Here is an 18,380-nt window from a genome sequence, read left to right as displayed (position 1 = left end):
CCCACGCCTCGGAAGGCAACACCCAAATCACTTGCGAGAAATGGTCTCCATGCAATAGCATGAGGATTTCTTTATTCCAGAATTCTGGGTTCCACAGCCGTACACCGCGCAGGGGTAGAGGACTGTGGACCCCGAGTGCAGAACTGGGACAGCTTTTATAAGTTCACAACAAAGCCCGCGAATCACCAACCAATCATTCCTTAGCATCGAGAGCCAGCGAAATGCCAGCCAATCAATTTGTACCACTCCATAGTTTTTAGGCCATTAAGTTTAAATTATCAGAGCCCGTGCTCAGTGGACCAATTAGTTTCCTATTTTCTTGAATGTCTATAGCTGCGTGAACTCCTGGATAGGGTTAATGGTGCAAGCAGTTTACAGAAGCAAGATAAACTTAGTTCATTTCCAGTTACCTTGTGGGGCCAGGATCACATCTATTCAAGGCATTTTTGCTAAACAAAGGGCGGGCTCAGGAATACGAAGTGTTTGGGGCTCCTTAGAAGGCTGGAGTTGGCTGTATTTTCTATTCTTTCACATGCAGCTGCAAAGGCAAAGCCTAACTTGTAATGGAGACCGCAGGGTGCTGGGGATCCCAGGACTGAGAATCTGCAGAGGGCTGCAGGCAAGGCCCGGAGCCAGTCTCGGCTTGTGTGTGCATCTCGGGGAGGGGAGAGGTGGAGGTTTGCCTGAGTCCAAATGATCACGTTGAGTCCTGAAACGCTGGGCCCTGGGCCCGTGTGGAGCAGCAGGATTAGGTGTTTGCACTGCTTGGTTTGGGACCTTCCTCTGGACGGATCATTCCTTGCTGTGCTGGGATCCTCCCCTTTTGCAACTTGGGTGTTTCCTTTGTTGAAAAAATGTGTAGCTTGTTGTATATATAGCTCATGGTTAAGAGATTGGCTTTATCACTCGGGGCTGAAGATTGACACAATGGGGCGAGCTGCCTCACTTTCTCCTTGCCTGGCCTTCCACTATAATGACTGCACTGGAGACCCTGAGGGGTTTTCCAGTCCCACGCCCACCCTACAGCTTCCCCTCCTGCCCGGGAACAAGGCCAGGCCAAGTTCCATTCTCCAAACACAGGAACATTCTTGAGTAAAAAGTTCTCAGAATGTACCCTCTGGAAAGTCCCGGGTAGACTTCAAATGTATGTCATGCTTGCTAGGGAATAGATTTAAAGGTCAATATGCTTAGCCAATAAGTTTGAACTGTAACCTTGCCGATGTAATCTGTGCCCCTAAAAAGTATAAAAACTGTTTGTAATAGCCATTCGGGGTCTCCTTCTGTCACTCACCTCTAGGGACTAATTGCAGGTCGACCCTGACGCACCAGAAAATAAACCTCTTGCTTTTGCATCAATCTGCATCTCGGTGTCTCACTGGGGGTGTCTTGAAGTAATACCCACTAGCAAAAAAAAAAAAAAATTGAGAGAAACTTAAATGATACTTAGAACAAATGTACATAACTGAAAAGCAAAAATTTTCATCAACTGACCAGTAAACATGGTCTCATACCTACAGCAGATTATTGGGCAGTAAGAAAGGGGGTTGAGAGATGGCTCAGCAGTTAAGAGCACCGGCTGCTCTTCCTGAGTTCAAATCCCAGCAACCACACGGTGGCTCACAACCATCTGTAACAAGATCTGACGCCCTCTTCTGGAGTGTCTGAAGACAGCTACAGTACTTACATATAATAAATAAATAAATCTTAAAAAAAAAGAAAGAAATGAAGTCTTGACGTCAGCTACAGTATTAGTTTTGGAAACATCATGGTATGCTAAAGCAGCGAATCACAAAAGATAACCTATCTCATGATTTTACTCATGTGAGACACAGGCCCGCCTGAAGAGGCCAAAAGTAGATCAGTGTTTGCAAGGGGCTCAGGTCATGACAGTTGGAAGGAGCTAGAGTCATGGCTGGGGTACACCACCCAGCCTGGCAGAAAGATGTTTTAAACAGAGGCCCCCCCACCCCTGCCTTCCCTTCTTTCAGACTACTGAAGTGGCAGTCTCCAAGGAACTGGGTTTGCTTCAGGAGTCTTTCTCCTGTGAGGAGAAGGGCTAAAGCTTGGAGCCAGGGAGCAGAATGTGTCTCCCAGGGAGGGATTTCCCTCAGTTCTAACAACCTGTCAGAACACCTGGCCGGAGCCTGGAGCCCAGTGATAACGAGATGGCCCGAGCCCACAGGGACAAACGGCAGCACACTCTGGCCAGGACTGCTCAGCTCAGTGCACCTCTGCACCTCCGGTTAAACCTAATCCTCATGACAGGGCCACAGGCAGACTGCGGCGAGACTCACTGGGCCTCCTTGCTGCTTCCCCTTCATAGCCACAGTGAGTCGGCCTCCCCTGCCTCTCACTGTTTAATTGGCCTACTGAAGTTGGCTGTAGAACACAAGTGGTTGGGCTGCCAGAGCCCAGGCTGGAATCCTAACAGTGAATGTGAGGTTCCTCTCAAGAGGATAAAAATGAATTAAAATTAGATCGTGGGGATGACTGCAGATCTGTGAATATCACTAACATCCCCCACACCACGCGCTCCAGATCACCATGAGGTTAGACGCCTCGCACACATGCACACAACTCCACACCCCAGTCCCCACCCATCTCTTGTGCCTTTACTGCTCTTCCTAATTTATGATATCCAAGGTCAATGTAATGGACCTCCAGTCTCATGACCATTCCCACCCTTCACTTTTCTCTTCCCCTTCCCCATCTTTATCCTTTCTCTTCCAGAGAACACAGGCTGCCCTGGGTTATAGTCATGTGACTCAACCTCCAGAGAGATGAGACTGGGGTGTCCATTGTTTGAGTGTCCATCTCTTGAGATTTCTTTTCAGTGTACTCTTCACCCCAGCTCCCGCACCTCCCTCTCTGCTACTTTGTTTCCTCTACGCATGCCCGACCCCCCACTTTTTTTTGACCCCCCACTTTTTTTTTTTATTTCAGAGACCTAGTAGTAATTATAAGTCCCCGTGTGGTGGTTTTCTTTTCTCTCCACTACACTTGCCCTCAGTAACTAATACATTTGCACACACAGTGTGGCCCTTCACTCCCCCAAAATAGTTGATATTTAAGGAATGCCTGTTTTGTAGTTAACTGACACTATTATCATGGTGGGTTTATTGCTGGACAGTGACTCTACGACTTCCTATGGAGATCAGAGATAGAGCCTAGTGCCTTGAACAAGTCTAAAAGAATGTCACCTCAACCTTACTGGTCTTTCCTGAACACTGAAAACACTCCCACTAAAAGCAGAAAGGCAACCCGAATTTAAGAATAATAAAAATACTAAGGGACGATGGGTAGGTCTCAACACAATGCCAGGAATTATATGAAAAGACAAAGACAATTTGTCTTCTTTAAAATCCTAATTCTTAAAAATCTGTAAATATGAGTGCATTTGAAAGGGTCTCTGCAGACACAATTAAGTTCAGAATTGTAAATGAGATCAACCCAGACCGAGGGCAGTCAGCACAGTAACAAAGGTCCTTCTTAGAGAAATATTCAGGAGACTTGGTTGACAGACTCAGCATTGAAGATGAGGCAGACACTGAAGCCGTAGGGTATCGACGGGGAATGTAAAGGATTGCTGCAAGCATCAGAAGCCGAAGAACACTCAGATCTCCAGCACACTCAGCCTTAAGGGGGGTGAACGACCCGACCTTGCACTATGACCTCTAGGACTAAGTTCTGTTAAACTGTTAAAATATCACAATAATTCCTTAAGGTAGCCATAAGAAATAACAGGGCTGGGCTGTGGAGGTACACGCCTTTAATCTGAGCACTCATGAGGCAGGGGCAGGGGGATCTCTGAGTTCAGGGCCAGCTTGGTCTACAGAGTGAGTTCCAGGACAGCTAGGACTACAGAGAAACCCTGTCTGGAAACAAAACAAAAAAAACACAGATCACATGATTTTACTTGTATTTTGAAATTTCAGTACACACACACATATATACACACACACCACCGCATACAAGCCATGGGAGGATCCCAGAGGCCTTCCTGAGAGAACTGCAGTTCGTGAACTGCAGTTGTGGGCCCACCCATCCCAAAGCACAGGCCTAAGAGAGTCCTACGACTCCCTCTCTTCTTATTGGACCTCAAGGCCACTGAACATCACCCAGAAGGCTTCTGTTATCTCTCACTATCAGTCAGTTTTCAGGACACCAAGCAGACCCCTCCCTTAATCTGACAAGCTTCCTCAGAGGCCTCCAGTAGGGTGGATCTCATCACCGGTTTTGTTTGTTTGTTTTTTTGAGACAGGGTTTCTCTGTGTAGCCCAGGCTGTCCTGGAACTCACTCTGTAGACCTGGCTGGCCTTGAACTCAGAAATCTGCCTGCCTCTGCCTTCGAGGTGCTGGGATTAAAGGTACCACCACTGCACAGCTCCTATCACCAATTCTTTCAGCAAGCTCTTATGCATTTGCAGGGTCTAACCCAGGGCCCTAGGGAAGTACAGGGATTTGGATACAGAGAGGGCAGAAAGTTGAGACACGCTGCGGCACTGACTTAACCTCTTTTTTTTTGGATTTGGTTTTTCTCGAGACAGGGTTTCTCTGTGTAGCCCTGGCTGTCCTGGAACTCACTCTGTAGACCAGGCTGGCCTCGAACTCAGACATCCGCCTGCCTCTGCCTCCCAGAGTGCTGGGATTACAGGTGTGTGCCACCATCGCCCGGCCTGACTTAGCCTCTTAAGAGCCCTCCCTGGGCAGCACTCTCTCCCTGTAGCTGTTGAATAGGCCAGGCCCATTGTAGGTGTACAATGGTGTGCAGGTACAGCAGGCAGGCTGTGGGTGTCACAGTCTCCTGGGAAAAAGGGAGGGTGCAGAGAGAATCTCTTGGGTTCTGTATGGAAATATCACCTGTCAATAAAAAAGCTTATGGCCAATGAGCTGAGGCAAAAATTAGTAGGTGGGACATCCTGCAGAGAGAGGGGATTCTGGAAAAGAGTGAGGCGCAGGAGATGGTCGCAGGAAACCGAGAAAGTAACCAGCCATAAGGCACTCATAAAATAAAACACACAGGGAACTGAGTAATGAGCTAGGCAGGGAACAGGCACTAGCTGTCGGCCTAGCATTTATTCATGAAATATTAAGTCACAGAGTCGTTCTCTGTTAACAAGGAGGCTGAGGGGAGAAGCTCGTAGTGACAGGAGGGAGCACCTGCTTGGCAGAGTTGAACCGACAAGTTAGGCTGGCACTTGAGAACAGTGTCGGCTTGCTGCTGGTGACAAAGACTGACCCTAAACCATAGGAAAAACGTGCTCACAGGGCCAGACTCCCAAGAAGGTAACCATTCATTTTCCAGTGCACATCTGCACTCCTCCCCCACCCGAGGGGCCTAGTCAAGCCACAGTCATTAGGTCCTCAACGCACAGTCTGTGGGCTCCATCCTTCAGGTCTGTCCTGACAGACAGTAGGCCCAGTCAGAGGCAGCAGGCAGCATGACGTAGAGGGTTTATTTAGATCTCCCAGTCTCTATTTAGGATTACTGAATCTGTCTGTGACAAGTCTCTGATCCTGACTGGCTGGCGGCTAAGCTTACTCAGGAAGACCCTCTTGCGGGCGGTGTTGGTGTAGGGGTGCCAGCGCTCAGGTCACTCAGCGCTCAGGAAGACCCTCTTGCGGGCGGTGTTGGTGTAGGGGTGCCAGCGCCACTCCACATCCGCGGTGGCCTCCTGCTCCAGTGTGCCCAGGCGAATCATGTACACTAGGAAGAGGGGAGATGTCACCCCACGCAGAGCCAAGCCCTGCCCTTACCTCCCTCAGGCATAAACTAAAGCCCCAAACTCACACTTGAGCTCAAATCGAGGCCCGACCTCAGTCAGCTGGTCTGTCTTCTTGTAGACATGGTGCCTGAGGAGAAAGGAGACAGAGGTAAGCATGCGGGTCAGCCAAAGGGCTACAAAGGTCATGGCCCTACGCTCAGCCCACATACCCACCTGAATGAAATGTAGTCATCCTGGTTTGCAAAGGTGATGACCCGATGGCTGTCGTCTTTTGGCACAGGGAACAGGTATCGAAGGATGTCAGACACCTGGAGACGCAGGGACAGTCACAGGGCTGGCCGAGCCTCAGCCCTCCCCACAGGGTTGGTTCCCGTACTCACCCGCTTGCCCAGCCGTGAGGAAAAGCCATGGGTGATGAGGTGAGGCTTGGCCTCTGACATGGTGCCCAGGTCAGGGATGTCGTGCCTCATGACCACGTTACACAGTGTGAAGTAGGCAGTAGGACCGAAAGGCAGATGGCTGACAATGAGCCCCACTGTAGGGGAGAAGCTGTCAGACACTCTGCCATGACCACAGCCCAGGCCCCCTTGCCCTCCAGCAGGCCTTACCCGGCGTGCCTCGGTGCTCATGGACCACCAACAGGTCGGTGACCCCATTGGCCTTGCAAGCTCGCACTAGCGCTCCAACCTCATGCCGACCTCGGTTCATGCGCTGGGCACCTGGGAACACCAGTTTCAGTTCCTGCTCATGGACCAACACTAAATTAGAACTGGGAGAACTGGGACCGCTAGGCCTGGGCATCCCCTGCTCCCTGCCCTATCCCACCCAGTACCTTCGCAAACATTTTCAGGCGAGAACTGGGGTCTCGGGAGGTAGTGATCATGACCTTAGGATCCTCAACCCCAGCCCACCGATATTCATCATCTACGTGGCTGGTGACACCTGTCAGGAGAACAAGAGGCAGGAACGATGCGAGCTGACTCTGCTCAAGAGAGCCTCACTGGTGGAAATGCACCTCTCGAGGCCAGGAGAGTGACCTGCAGCCCACTGGACACCAAACACAACCGAGCAATGGCGCAGTCCATGGCGGCAAACCTCTGAACGGCTAAAACCAGAGGTGAGAGGCTCTCACAACAAATACCTCTAACGTCCATGCTTCTTCTCTCCTGCTTACTGAATGCTGCAGTGGAGGACACTCCTGCTCCAGCAGACACTCCAGTGAGGAAGAGGGAGCAAAGACTGAAAGCGTCCGTGTTTGTTGTATAAAGAGAACTGAAGGCATCTGTTCAGGGAGAGCCCCTGAGATGCCACCCAGGCAGGCAGGAGTGAACCTGGGACAGGTACACAAACTGCTCACTTGGACACTTCCGCCAGGGGGAAGTCGCCCAGCGTGGCTGAAGAGGACGTGGACCCAGTGGGCACAGAGTTGGTCAAGTGTGGAAGAGGGTTGCAGAGCACGGCTTACCTTCACCGCCGGCGTCATCGAACTCCAGGGACCCCTGTAAGGCTAGAGCCTCCCGGCGTAACTCAGTGGGAATCAGCTGGTTTTCTGCAAGGAAGAGACAGGGCTGAGGGAGATCCAAGCAGGCCCACCAATGTATTTGGTACTGTGTGGTTTACTAGTGTGCAAACTTAATGGGGAAACCCGATTTCTTTAACATTCCTAAGAGTCAGTATAGAAATATAGACAGAAGAGAGGTAACAGACTGACTACTTTATTTCATCGGAGGCATGGCCTCCACAGGCCGTGGCTTTGCTTCTGAGTGTGTCGAGAACAGGGCATGCCACCACACCTCGCTACTAACTTCTTTACGTCTAACTGTCAACTAATGGTCACCGGGGAGCTCATTTCCTAAATACTTCTTCATTATCAATGCTATTCTTAGAACCAAACAAAAATGTAAAGAAAATTAGATAACACGCTGGTGGGTAGCTGGTTTGCAGGTTAAGACCCTGGTGTTAAGGAGCATTACAAAACAAAAACAAAAACAAAACAAGAATGCTTTAAAGAGAAAAACAGAAAGGGGCTGGTGAGATGGCACAGCAGTTAAGCATTGTTTGCCCTTCCAGAGGTCCAGAGTTCAATTCCCAGCAACCACATGGTGGCTCACAACCATCTGTAAAGGGATTTCATACCCTCTTCTGGCATGCAGGTGGACATGCAATCAGAGTACTCATACTTAAAAAATAGAATAAAATAAATTTAAGCTGGGCGGTGGTGGCGCATGCCTGTAATCCCAGCACTCTGGGAGGCAGAGGCAGGTGGATTTCTGAGTTTGAGGCCAGCCTGGTCTACAGAGTGAGTTCCAGGACAGCCAGGGCTATACAGAGAAACCCTGTCTCAAAGTAAAAAAAAAAAAAAAAACAAATCCAAAAAAACCAAAAAAATAAATAAATAAATTTAAAAGAAAGAAAGAAATTGCCGGGCAGTGGTGGCGCACACCTGTAATCCTAGCACCTGGGAGGCAGAGGCAGGTGGATTTCTGAGTTCGAGGTCATCCTGGTCTACAGAGTGAGTTCCAGGACAGCCAGGGTTACACAGAGAAACCCTGTCTTGAAAAAAGGAAGGAAGGAAGGAAGGAAGGAAGGAAGGAAGGAAGGAAGGAAGGAAGGAAGGAAGGAAGAAAGAAAGAAAGAAAGAAAGAAAGAAAGAAAGAAAGAAAGAAAGAAAGAAAGAAAGAAGCTGTTTCTTAAGTAGGAAGACTAATGACCTCCAAGTCTTCAGACTGCCTACTATGGTGTCCAGCAAGCCTGCCTTTGACCCCAGCACTCAGAAGGCAGAGGCAGGGGATCTCTATGAGTCTGAGGACAGCCTGGTCCACATAGTGAGGTTAGTTAAGTCTACATAGTGAGACCCGCCTCAAAAACCAGCAACAACAAAACAGTATGTGAAAAGAACACTGCCAATTGGCTGCACAGATCATCTCAAGGTGCATGGCCTCAGCTGGCTGAGGGTCAGAGTCTTTCTGTGGACTAAGGTGGGGGGGGGGGGGCAGCGAGGGCCAAGGCCCTGTTCTGCCTCTCTAGCATGTGAGGGAAGGGGGGTCACAGCGGCAGCTCCCCTTCCAGCTACCAATTGAACATAAGCTCTCATCTCTCCCCAGGGATACACACAAGAAGTAAAGTCCATCCATTCCTTCTCCATCCTAGAAACAATACTGAGCCCCCAACCCAAACAAATATGGCAGCCAAACACATGCTCTAATAACTTTGGGATCTAAGTAGGCATAATGTCAACACAAATAATAGTCTAAAAGGGTTTTTTTAATGCAGCAATTAATACAGTGATAGTTGTAAATGTTAACAAAGCAATCATTTTCCTGCTCGAGTTCACACACACACACAGGTGTTCAGGTAGCCGCAGAGGCCAGAGGACACTGGATCCCTTGGAATAGGAGTTACAGACAGTTGTGAGTCACTCTGTATGGGTAGTGGGAAATGAACATGGGTCACCTCAGAGAGCAGTAAGGACTCTTAACTGTAAGCCATTTTTTTCACCGTCACCTCCATTTTCTTTTAAAAACTTTTTTGAAGTTATGATGATGGGTCACAGATACTTATATGCTTATATAGCCCAGGCTGATCTGGAAGTCATGCGGCCAAAGCAACCCTGGAACTCCTGATCCTTAACCTCTACCTTACCAGTGTTGGGATTATAGGCATAGGCTCCTAGGTCCAGTTTAGTCAGGCTAGGGACAGAATCCAGAATCTCCTTTACGATAGGCAAGCACTCTAACATGAGGTACAATGCTAGTCCATGCTTCTTAACTCAAACAAACTTTACATAAAACAATATACTTTATAGTATAAATAAAACATATAAATAATTTATATATAACCTAATTTATCCTAATTTATTTCTATATATAATATCCTAAAATATAGGAACAGAGTTTAATCATCAGTACAAACGGGAGACATAAAGCTCCTTGGAAACAAAACCAAAATAGGGATAAATAGATTATTTCCAATTAAGCTCTGTGATACAGGATCTTCACTTAATAGGGCAAATGAAAATGTGGATTAACGGAAGGCAAAGTTTTTTAAAATTAACTTGTAAAGCAAAGGACAAATTCTAAATGTAAAAAGAGGTTTTAAAATGCAGACAATTATAACAATCAATAACAGATTTTTCTAACTTTGTTCTGAAGAAGACAGCAAGAAAAAATACCAAGGATTCTTGCAGACCCATCCCTAGGAATGGGAATCAAGATGAGGCAAAGGCTTTTTTGTTTGTTTGTTGCTTGTTTTGTTTTTTAGTTTTTCTAGAAGGGATTCTCTGTTTTAACTCTGGCTGTCCTGGAACTCATTCTGTAGAACAGGCTGGCTTCGAACTCAGAGATCAGCCTGTCTCTGCCCGCCCCACCCCCTCTCCAGGGCTGGGATTGAAGGCGTGTGCCGCCGCCACCGTCTGAGGCAAATGTTTTAAAACTGAAGGAAAACTAGATATGCTGTAAGCAAAACTAGCAATCAACCTGTAAACATGGGCGACTGCATCATAAATGCAGAAATGCATTCAGAAGCCAGTGAGAGGTCCTAACAGGCACACTGATACAACTACATGAAGTTCAAACGCGTTTACACCTCTGTGCAGTATGCTCTAGGGAGGACGTGTAACCCACCAGGACAGGAGGTCTTACCTTCTAGAGCACGCTTGACTCGCTCCTTCTTCTCCTGAACGGATCGCTGCGCCTCCTCCCGGGCCTTGCGGTACAAGTACTCGCGGCGCAGGCGAGCCTCCCGACGAAGCTAGAGAACACACAGGGTCACCATCCACTTCGGAGCACAGAGGACCACAACTCAGACCTCCCGAAGCCCTCTTCTCTCCCCCTAAGCCAGAACTAGAAATCACAACATCCTACCATGATGAGCGTGGCTCCCTCGCGTGCCCAGGCACTTCTGGTGCTGCCGGCACCACGCAGCGATCACTTCCGCCCTCAACCAAAAAGGCCTTCTGGAGGCTTCACTCGATTCCAGTGCGGTGCAGAGTGCCCCATCTTAAGATGGCGAACGGCAGAGGGCGTCGCAAGGTGATTGGTCAGATGGGCAACCAATCAATTACCTGGATTTGCGATGTCACGTGGTCTAAGACCTCCTGATAAATAAGTTCGTCCGCGGCTTCACCAGGGCTTGAGGCGGTCAGGCAGCGGGCTAGCAAAGAGTAAGAGCAAGAGCTGTGTGCATGGCTTCCTAGATTCAAGTTAAGATCCGACTTTTCGTAGCCATCTGATTCGAGACGTGTTCCGCTCCAGGCGCTAATCCGTGTCCTGGCCGTTAACATGGGTCACCCGGAGGTTGAAGTCTTTGACTTCCGGGCCACGATTAGGACTGCCCCCTAAGGGCGGATCTCGAGCGCTAATTAGCTGTCATAGACGGCTTAGAAGAAAGTGGCTCCGCCCATCCGCGTCCCAAGACTGGCTGGGCCATGGCGGTCCAGGCCCTGCGGGAGGAGTTGGACTCCAAGTGCTTACAGCTGCTCAGTGACCTGGAGGAGCTGGAGGCGAAGCGGGCGGCGCTGAACGCCCGGGTGGAGGAGGTGGGCCACGGGGAATGGAGGGAGGGATAGAAGCGGGCACATGGAGGGAAACAGTCTCAAGTCTCTCCCGTCTCCCTAGGGTTGGCTCTCGCTTGCTAAGGCTCGCTATGCCATGGGAGCCAAGTCGGTAGGACCCCTGCAGTATGCCTCGCGTATGGAGCCCCAGGTCTGTGTGCGTGCCAGGTGAGGCTCCCCTTTGGAGAATGGGTGGGCAGGACCCAGGCCTGCGCGGTCAGACACCCAACTTCCCTTTTTTTTTCCCAGTGAGGCCCAGGATGGACCCCAGACCTTCAGGGTGATCAAGGCTGACGCCCAGACTCCCGAGGAAGTGGGCCCTAGCGAAGCATGTGAGTTTCCTTTCTTCCTGTCAGCCTTTACTCAGTGCTGAAGACAAAACTCATTGAACGTTTAAGGAAATGACTTCGTTCGGAATCTGATTAATGGAGAGCGCATGAGCCGGAGAGTTGAATTCGTCGAAGGGGGGCGGGTTTTCCTTATACTTTGATAGGTAGGGTTCAAGTAACAGGATAGGAGAGCGGCCCGAGGAGGTCTAAGGGAATGGGGTTTAGCCCAAGCCTTGACATTACATGATTGGGTAAGAGGGTTAAAGGAATGTTGGCATTCAAGCTGATGGGTTCACAGCATCTGGTCAAACCACAAGGAAGGAACACATATCTAACAAGTTATCTTGATTCATGTTTGCCTAGCCCACCCCATTATTATTGACTGGCCACAGCTCTTAAGTGTATTTTGCAACTGCCCAGAATATCTCGGGGGTGGGGGTTGTTTGTTTGTTTGTTTTGTTTTTGTTTTTCGTTTCAGAACTCAAGGGTGAGGGCCAAGTCACTCCGAGGGCAAATTAGCTTAAAATGGAGTCTGAAAACAAAATGGAGTTTGTACTTTAATCCCTAAACAGGAAGTTATAGGTGGGATGTTTTATAGTGGGATCAGTTCTTCAGACAAAGGAGCTCAGCTGAACAGGAAGTGTGCATCCCTAGATCTAGGTGTTCCTTGAAAATAAACCTCTAATCCCAGTTATTCATTCCTGAAAACAGATTGGGGACATTTCAGGGTCTTTCATCATATTTAGGTAAAATGGGCAAAGTCAGTATGTGATCTTGTTCTAGGCAAACAGAACTGTCTGTCCTGGAAGTCAGAGTAGGCAGAGTTAACTGGATTCCAAGGGGAAGGGCGTTACTATTTCCAGACACACGAGAAGGCTGGGGAGTATCTGACCTTCAGTGTCTCACAGAATCCTGGACTTTATTAAGTCCGCTATGGCCATTCCCCTTTCTTTCTCCAGCTCTGCGCAGGCGCAAGGGCCCTACCAAGACCAAGGAGGCAGGCTCTTCTGTAGTTCCTCAAGATCCCTTGAACTGGTTTGGAATCTTGGTTCCTCATAGTCTGCGGCAGGCCCAGGCCAGCTTCCGGGACGGTGAGTGGACCCTGCTGGCTCTGTAGCTACGTACTCAATTCCAGCCCTGTTTCTACAAGAAGCACCTGAACACTAGCACCACGTGAGGACTTTGCAAACTGTGTTGAAATCTGCTGGGTACACACACACACACACACACACACACACACACACACACACGCAAAAAAAAAAAAAAGCATTCACTGGCTGTTCTTTGCATTCTAGGTTCATGTTTGTTAATTGATAAAGGATATAATAGCACCTGGGATAGAATGGAATGTTTATTCTGTATAGAAGAGAAAAACAATGTATACATAGATAAGCAAACCAATAGACCTTTATTGTAGTTTCAGGCTCCAAAAGTCATGAAAAAGTAACATGGGAGGGAGTGGAGTGGACTAGGGTTGTTTTATGAAGATGGGCTCCCCAAGACAAAGGGGGAGGTTTGTAAGAGATCTGGGTGAACTGTGTCTAAGGAGACCAACTAAGCCCTAGTTGGTCTGGCTACTACGGAAAGAGCCCTGAGGTATTTAGGCTGAAGGAAAAGCAAGAGGAGGTCAGAACTGGTGTACCCGGAGCTGGGTCCAGGGAGCCAGGCCCTCCTGAGGCTTCCATAGGACCTCTTGAGCCATGGGCAGGCCCAGAGTCAGCAGGATGAATCAGTAGAACCAACAGAGTAACAAGAATCCTTTGGATGCTGAGTGAGGACAGACAAGATCAGAGAGAGGAAGCAGTGCCAGGATCCCTGCTTGGGATGTAGGTCGAGGCGAGCCTGCAAACATGAAGCCTGTGTCTGCCAGCAGATGCAGGAGTAGAGGACTGAGCTGTTGGCCCTGTGGGCAGGCAACAGGCAGCAGCCAGGGAAAAGGCGAGTGGTGACTGGATGGGTTTCTGTGGTGGGACTGTGGGAGACCTGGACTGGAGAGAGATTTGGAGATCCAGAGCTGTTGACACTGTTGCACATAAAAATTGAGATGGAGATGAGATGAGGGGTCAGGGAGTACCAAGAAGAGATAGAGGCATAGGGCCCCATCGTGGGGTATCCTAGGCTCCAAGAGTTTTGAGAAAACATCCCCAAGAGGGTTAGAGTCATCGGCCATGCTCCCTGGTGGAGGGTAAAGACAGGCCTGCCCTGCCCACTGGGCAGGGAGATCTGTGGAGAACAGGACACCACCTAGAGGGGAGGAGGAGCTGATTCCTGCTCAGGTGCAGGAAAGGGTGGAAGGCCTTAGTTAGTGACGGAGTTAGGCAAAGGGGTTTGGGTGGTCTGTGAGGCGCTCACTCCTGGCGAGCAGTGAGTCGAGGGGGTTTTTGTTTGGAGGAGATGATGGTTTAGCACAGGAGAGGGTCAGGTAATGACATACTTGGAGCATTTTAGGGCTATTGTACAGGCTAGGGAGGCCGAACACCCCTGCAGGACCTGAGGTGGTGTGTGTCCATGTATGCAACCATAATGTCATTCATTCCTCCTCTCTCCCCAGGCCTGCAGCTGGCTGCAGACATAGCCAGTCTCCAGACTCGCATCAACTGGGGTCGAAGTCAGCTCCGAGGCCTCCAGAAAAAACTGAAGGAGTTGGACCCTGGGCCTGCCTGACCTGCATCTACTTTGCGAGGCACTGAGCATAGCCATCATGGATGCTACCACCTTACCTCAGGCCTTTTTCTTTTATAAACAGCCCCTGGCTCAGCTGATGCCCCTCCTACAAATGTCCTTAGTCTGCATAGTTTCCAGCTTTTTGAGGCATGAAGTTGAGTTGTGAAGTTTGATGAAGCAAGCTGAGCAGTGTTGAGAGCAACTTGTTCTAGGTCAGCGGTCTCAGGGCCTTCCTCCCTGGGGCTAGACAGGGACTAGTGGATTACCTTGCATCAGCCAGCTGGGACAATGACACCCTGCAGGAACGGTGACTGGGAAGAAAGGGAGTGTGGAAACTTAAGGGAGATCAGGACAATTCCAGTCAATAAAAATACCTCTGGGCATGGCAGCACACCCCTGTAGTTCCTGCAACTCTAGAGGCTGAGGCAGGAGGATCACTTAAGCCTTGGAATGACAGACTAACCTGGGCAACAGACCTTTAAAGTCGATAGACAGGACAGCACATACACACATACTCTGGGGTTTACCAGAATACCTAGCAGGAAAGATTACTTCTGTTATAAAGGTAAAAACGACTGGCATTCTTGGGGGAATGAATTGCGGAGACCTTCCTGACTGCATTTCCTTTACTGAGGTGAGACCCAGCCGCTTGGCTGAAGGTGTGCTCTCTCATCTGGGAGCTGTGTCTCGCTTCACTTTTTTCCCGGAGCCTTTCCCAGTTGGGAAGGGGAATGTAATAGTTTGTGGGGTGTAAATGTTTCTTCCAAATTTGTTTATTTTGCTTATATTGGTTTTTCTACTTACAAATTGTAAAAACACAAACTTGTACAGAAAATTTGAATAAAATGAAAGCTACAGTAACTGTCACGGGGCTTTTCATTTCATTTTCAGTGTATGCTTTTCCAGCGAGTATATCTGCACCCCGTGACGCCCTCTACCCTATGGCTAGAAGTGTAAGAGCCGAAAGTCGCAAGAAACAACAGTCTTGATTCAATTAGCAAGAGGATTTCTTTTATTCCAGAACTCTGGGGTACACAGCCTTACACCGCACAGGAGTAGAGGACTGTGGGACCCCCTGTACAGAATTGGGACAGCTTTTATAAGTTTACAACAAAGCCGGCGAATCACAAACCAACTATTCCTTAGCATCGAGAGCCTGCAAGGTGTGAGCCAGTTTGTACCACTCCATAGTTTTTAGGCCAATCAGTTTAAATTATTGGAGCCCTCACTCCGTGGACCAATTAGTTTCCTATCTTCTTGACTGTCTATATCTGCGTAAACTCCAGAATGGGGGTAATGGCGTAAGCAAGCAAGATAAGCAGATAATTAGCTCATTTCCAGTTATCTTATGGGGCCAGGATCACCTATTCAAGGCCTTTTTGAGTAGCTCTTAACAAAGGGCTGGCTCTAGAATGCGACCTTTTACCTAGTTTCTAACAAAGAGCACAAAGAGTGGGTTCTGGAATGTGAAGTGTTTGGGGCTCCTTAGAAGGCTGGAGTTAGAGCTTCTTTGGAGTGAGATAGCATTTTAAACCTCTGACTTCTTGGGGTCATTAGAGAGGCTGTATTTTCTATCCTTTCAGAAGAGGTGCTACGTCTCCTGTGGGTGCTGGGAAAGCCTGGGTCACTAGTGCTGGAATTAAAGGTGGGGGGCTTTCATCCTCTACACCCACCCCGGCAGGGGAGTGTTCTTGATCACTGAGCCATCACTTCAGACCCTCTTAAATCAGTTTTTAAAAGAAAGTCGAGTTTCTGTGACTTTTGGCTTTGGGATTGTATTAATACAGTAATTGTAATGAAGTTGTGTGGTTTCAGCTGGGTGTTAAGTAAGCAGCACGCAGCCTTTCTACCACTGTGCTTATTTCTGTGTATCTCCGAAAATTATCTCACAAAGCTACCAATTTTTAATGATAAACAGCAGATTACAAACCTGAGAGAGAGAAAGAGAGAGCGAGAGAGCAAGAGAGAGAGAGAGAGAGGGAGAGGGAGAGAGAGAGAGAGAGAGAGAGAGAGAGAGAGAGAGAGAGCACTTTCTCTTCCCCTTCTCCTCCCCTTCTAGTTCTCTGGTGCCTGTACTCATGGCGCGCTACTGTGACTAGAAAGAAAACGACCCTCCTCCTTCGTTTTGTTTTTGAGATGGGCACAGTTGTAAACCAGGAGGGCTATGTGTTGTGATCATAAAAAGAGAAATGAGTGTGAGGGAGGTATGTTCCGTGGAAGGTTTGGGGAAGGGGGTGCCTCAGCGGGTCCATGCAGAGGCATCCCTTCCCCAGGGACCACACCCACGACGGTATAGCATAGAATAGTTTATTCAGGGTATGGGAGGGGAGTTAAGAGGGTAGCAGAGGCAGAGAAAGGTAAAGAGAGAGTAAAGAAGTAGAGGCCGGCCATCACCGCGTGGAGAGAGGGGAAGAGAAGGGGGAAGGGAAGGGTCCTAGAGGGCAAGAGAGAAAAAGAACAAGAGGATGAGAGAAGAGAGAGGAGGGGCGAGCAGCCCCTTTTATTGTGGGCCCGACCTACTTGGCTGTTGCCAGGTAACTGTGGGGTGGAGCTTAGAGAGAATCCTAACATTAAGACTTCACAAAAACCCACTAGTCTTTGCTTCTCCAGTTTTGGAAGCATTAAAGGCATCCGCCGAGCTTCTTACCGTTCTTCTGTCAGTAAAGTGACATCTCTACATGGAAGAGAAGGCCGAGAACACCGTCGTTTTGACCGTAAATTCTTCCTGGGGGACCACCTCTCCTGGAACTCTGATCACACCAGAGTCCACTGGATTAAATCCAGGTCCTGACACAAAGGCATTTTTACTTCGCGGCTGGGCTTCGGGAAAGCGCGTCGCGGCGGCTGCTGGGATAGGGTGAAGACAGTGCCCTCCGCTGCTGGCTGCCGACTTCAGCCACACTCCCACGCACGGAAAAGGTTCTATCCTCCGGGTCACTGGCTCGGGCAGCCGCCGGTTGCAGCCGTCCTTCCCTAGTTCCTAGGAAGTGATGATGCTGAAGATTTTGGAGGGTGGAGTTTACACATGCGGCCCTAATGACGTAGGTAACATAAGAGCAAAGGAGAGACACCTGCCGGCAGCTCCCATATGGTCTAGCGGTTAGGATTCCTGGTTTTCACCCAGGCGGCCCGGGTTCGACTCCCGGTATGGGAACAGCTTTTTCTTTTTTGTTGTAAACAATTTGTTGGCGTTCGTGGCTTCTAGCCGCTCATCACATCAAAATAGTGGCGTAGTCTCGGAAATCTGGGGCCATAACGCTCATCGATCTGCAAATAGACTTTAGCTTTCTTCATCACCATACTAACTAGTTATTTTGCCCAGCAGTAACTTATTTCAGCTATTTATATCAACTATCATCTACATTATACATGCAATACTATAGATATTGAAGTTAAAACTAATATTTAAAATTTCGAAATAACATTGTGAGTTGCCGATACGCAGGTTTCTACTGACCGCCCCTTCCCAGATTCTTGGCCTGGAGTAAAACGAAAACGTGGAGCGGAAGGAGCAAAGCCGAGAAGTGGGGACCGGGAAGAAAAGCAGGGAGGGGAAGGGAGCAGATGCAGGGTCCTCTCGCAGGAAGTGCTCGCCGCGTAGGGCAGTAAGCTGCTACTGCAAGCTAGCGGGTGTGTGTGTGTGTGTGTGTGTGTTTGAGTTTTGTCTGTGCTGGTCGTTTTACTTACCTTCTCACCTGAATGTGCCTGGCATGATTCCTCTCTCCAGTATGGAACTGACTCCAAACGGTTTTTGTTTTTGAGATGGGTCCCTGTATCTCTTAGGCCGGCCTTTTAAACTTAGGACCTTCTGTCTTGAATCCTGACTACAGGTGTGCATCACTGCTCAGAGTCTACACGTGCTCGGAGGACCAAACGTACAAACGCTAAATCAGAGTGACTTCCCCAGTCTCCTATGCATTTTCCTTTATTAATCCGAGGTTGAATGCAGGACTGAGGTGGTCTGCTCCCGATTACCGAAGGTAGAGCAGCCTCTTCCCCTCCGCACTTGCAAGTGTGAGTACCGCCTCAGCCTTCCGCCACAGACTGTAGCAGGCGACACTGGAACTCCCCGGGTTGTTACTGTACCCTGCTCCCCCCTCTTCTTGGGCT

General features: G+C 49.0%; 2 protein-coding genes, 1 long non-coding RNA gene and 1 other non-coding gene across 5 annotated transcripts in view; 2 read left to right on the top strand and 2 right to left on the bottom strand.

Moving 5' to 3' along the window:
• Positions 1-5,027: 5,027 nt before the first annotated feature.
• Positions 5,028-10,807, bottom strand: Imp4 (IMP U3 small nucleolar ribonucleoprotein 4). Its single transcript, XM_052192871.1, has 9 exons — positions 10,589-10,807; positions 10,367-10,475; positions 7,192-7,275; positions 6,559-6,668; positions 6,335-6,467; positions 6,107-6,261; positions 5,940-6,034; positions 5,792-5,853; positions 5,028-5,707 (listed from the first exon to the last, which is right to left on the bottom strand). The coding sequence occupies exons 1-9, from the start codon at positions 10,589-10,591 to the stop codon at positions 5,595-5,597; spliced, it is 864 nt and encodes a 287-aa protein (XP_052048831.1). The 5' UTR covers positions 10,592-10,807; the 3' UTR covers positions 5,028-5,594.
• Positions 10,808-11,034: 227 nt separating this feature from the next.
• On the top strand, positions 11,035-15,137 carry Ccdc115 (coiled-coil domain containing 115). Of its 2 annotated transcripts, none has more exons than XR_007979476.1 (5): positions 11,035-11,262; positions 11,342-11,445; positions 11,527-11,609; positions 12,566-12,779; positions 14,158-14,255. XR_007979476.1 is itself a non-coding variant. In XM_052192872.1 (5 exons), exons 1-5 carry the CDS (start codon positions 11,152-11,154, stop codon positions 14,268-14,270), a joined length of 543 nt encoding a protein of 180 aa, XP_052048832.1. In that variant the 5' UTR covers positions 11,035-11,151; the 3' UTR covers positions 14,271-15,137. The 2 variants fall into 2 exon arrangements, 1 of the variants encoding a protein (XP_052048832.1); XM_052192872.1 differs by having other exon boundaries at positions 12,566-12,697; positions 14,158-15,137.
• Positions 15,138-15,259: 122 nt separating this feature from the next.
• LOC127692486 (uncharacterized) overlaps positions 15,260-18,380 on the bottom strand; it is a 56,992-nt gene continuing 53,871 nt past the window's right edge. The window contains exon 3 of the long non-coding RNA XR_007979475.1: positions 15,260-17,537. This is a non-coding gene — a long non-coding RNA (uncharacterized LOC127692486). The remainder of the gene's footprint in view (positions 17,538-18,380) is intronic.
• Trnae-uuc (transfer RNA glutamic acid (anticodon UUC)) lies at positions 17,353-17,424 on the top strand. The gene has a single exon. It is a non-coding gene; the product is annotated as a tRNA-Glu (tRNA).

This window comes from Apodemus sylvaticus, chromosome 9 (assembly GCF_947179515.1).
Source record: "Apodemus sylvaticus chromosome 9, mApoSyl1.1, whole genome shotgun sequence".
Lineage (NCBI taxonomy): Eukaryota > Metazoa > Chordata > Mammalia > Rodentia > Muridae > Apodemus > Apodemus sylvaticus.
This window is presented reverse-complemented; position numbering and strand designations above follow the sequence as displayed.

Excerpts from the sequence above, each read along its gene's own strand:
- Imp4 (XM_052192871.1), bottom strand. Across the intron at positions 6,468-6,558 it reads GCCTGAAAATGTTTGCGAAG|GAACTGAAACTGGTGTTCCC; the intron begins GTACTGGGTGGG and ends GTCCATGAGCAG. Across the intron at positions 6,262-6,334 it reads TGAGCACCGAGGCACGCCGG|TGGGGCTCATTGTCAGCCAT; the intron begins GTAAGGCCTGCT and ends TCTCCCCTACAG.
- Ccdc115 (XM_052192872.1), top strand. The coding sequence starts at position 11,152 with ATGGCGGTCCAGGCCCTGCGGGAGGAGTTGGACTCCAAGTGCTTACAG. Across the intron at positions 11,263-11,341 it reads TGAACGCCCGGGTGGAGGAG|GGTTGGCTCTCGCTTGCTAA; the intron begins GTGGGCCACGGG and ends CCGTCTCCCTAG. Across the intron at positions 12,698-14,157 it reads CCAGGCCAGCTTCCGGGACG|GCCTGCAGCTGGCTGCAGAC; the intron begins GTGAGTGGACCC and ends CTCTCTCCCCAG.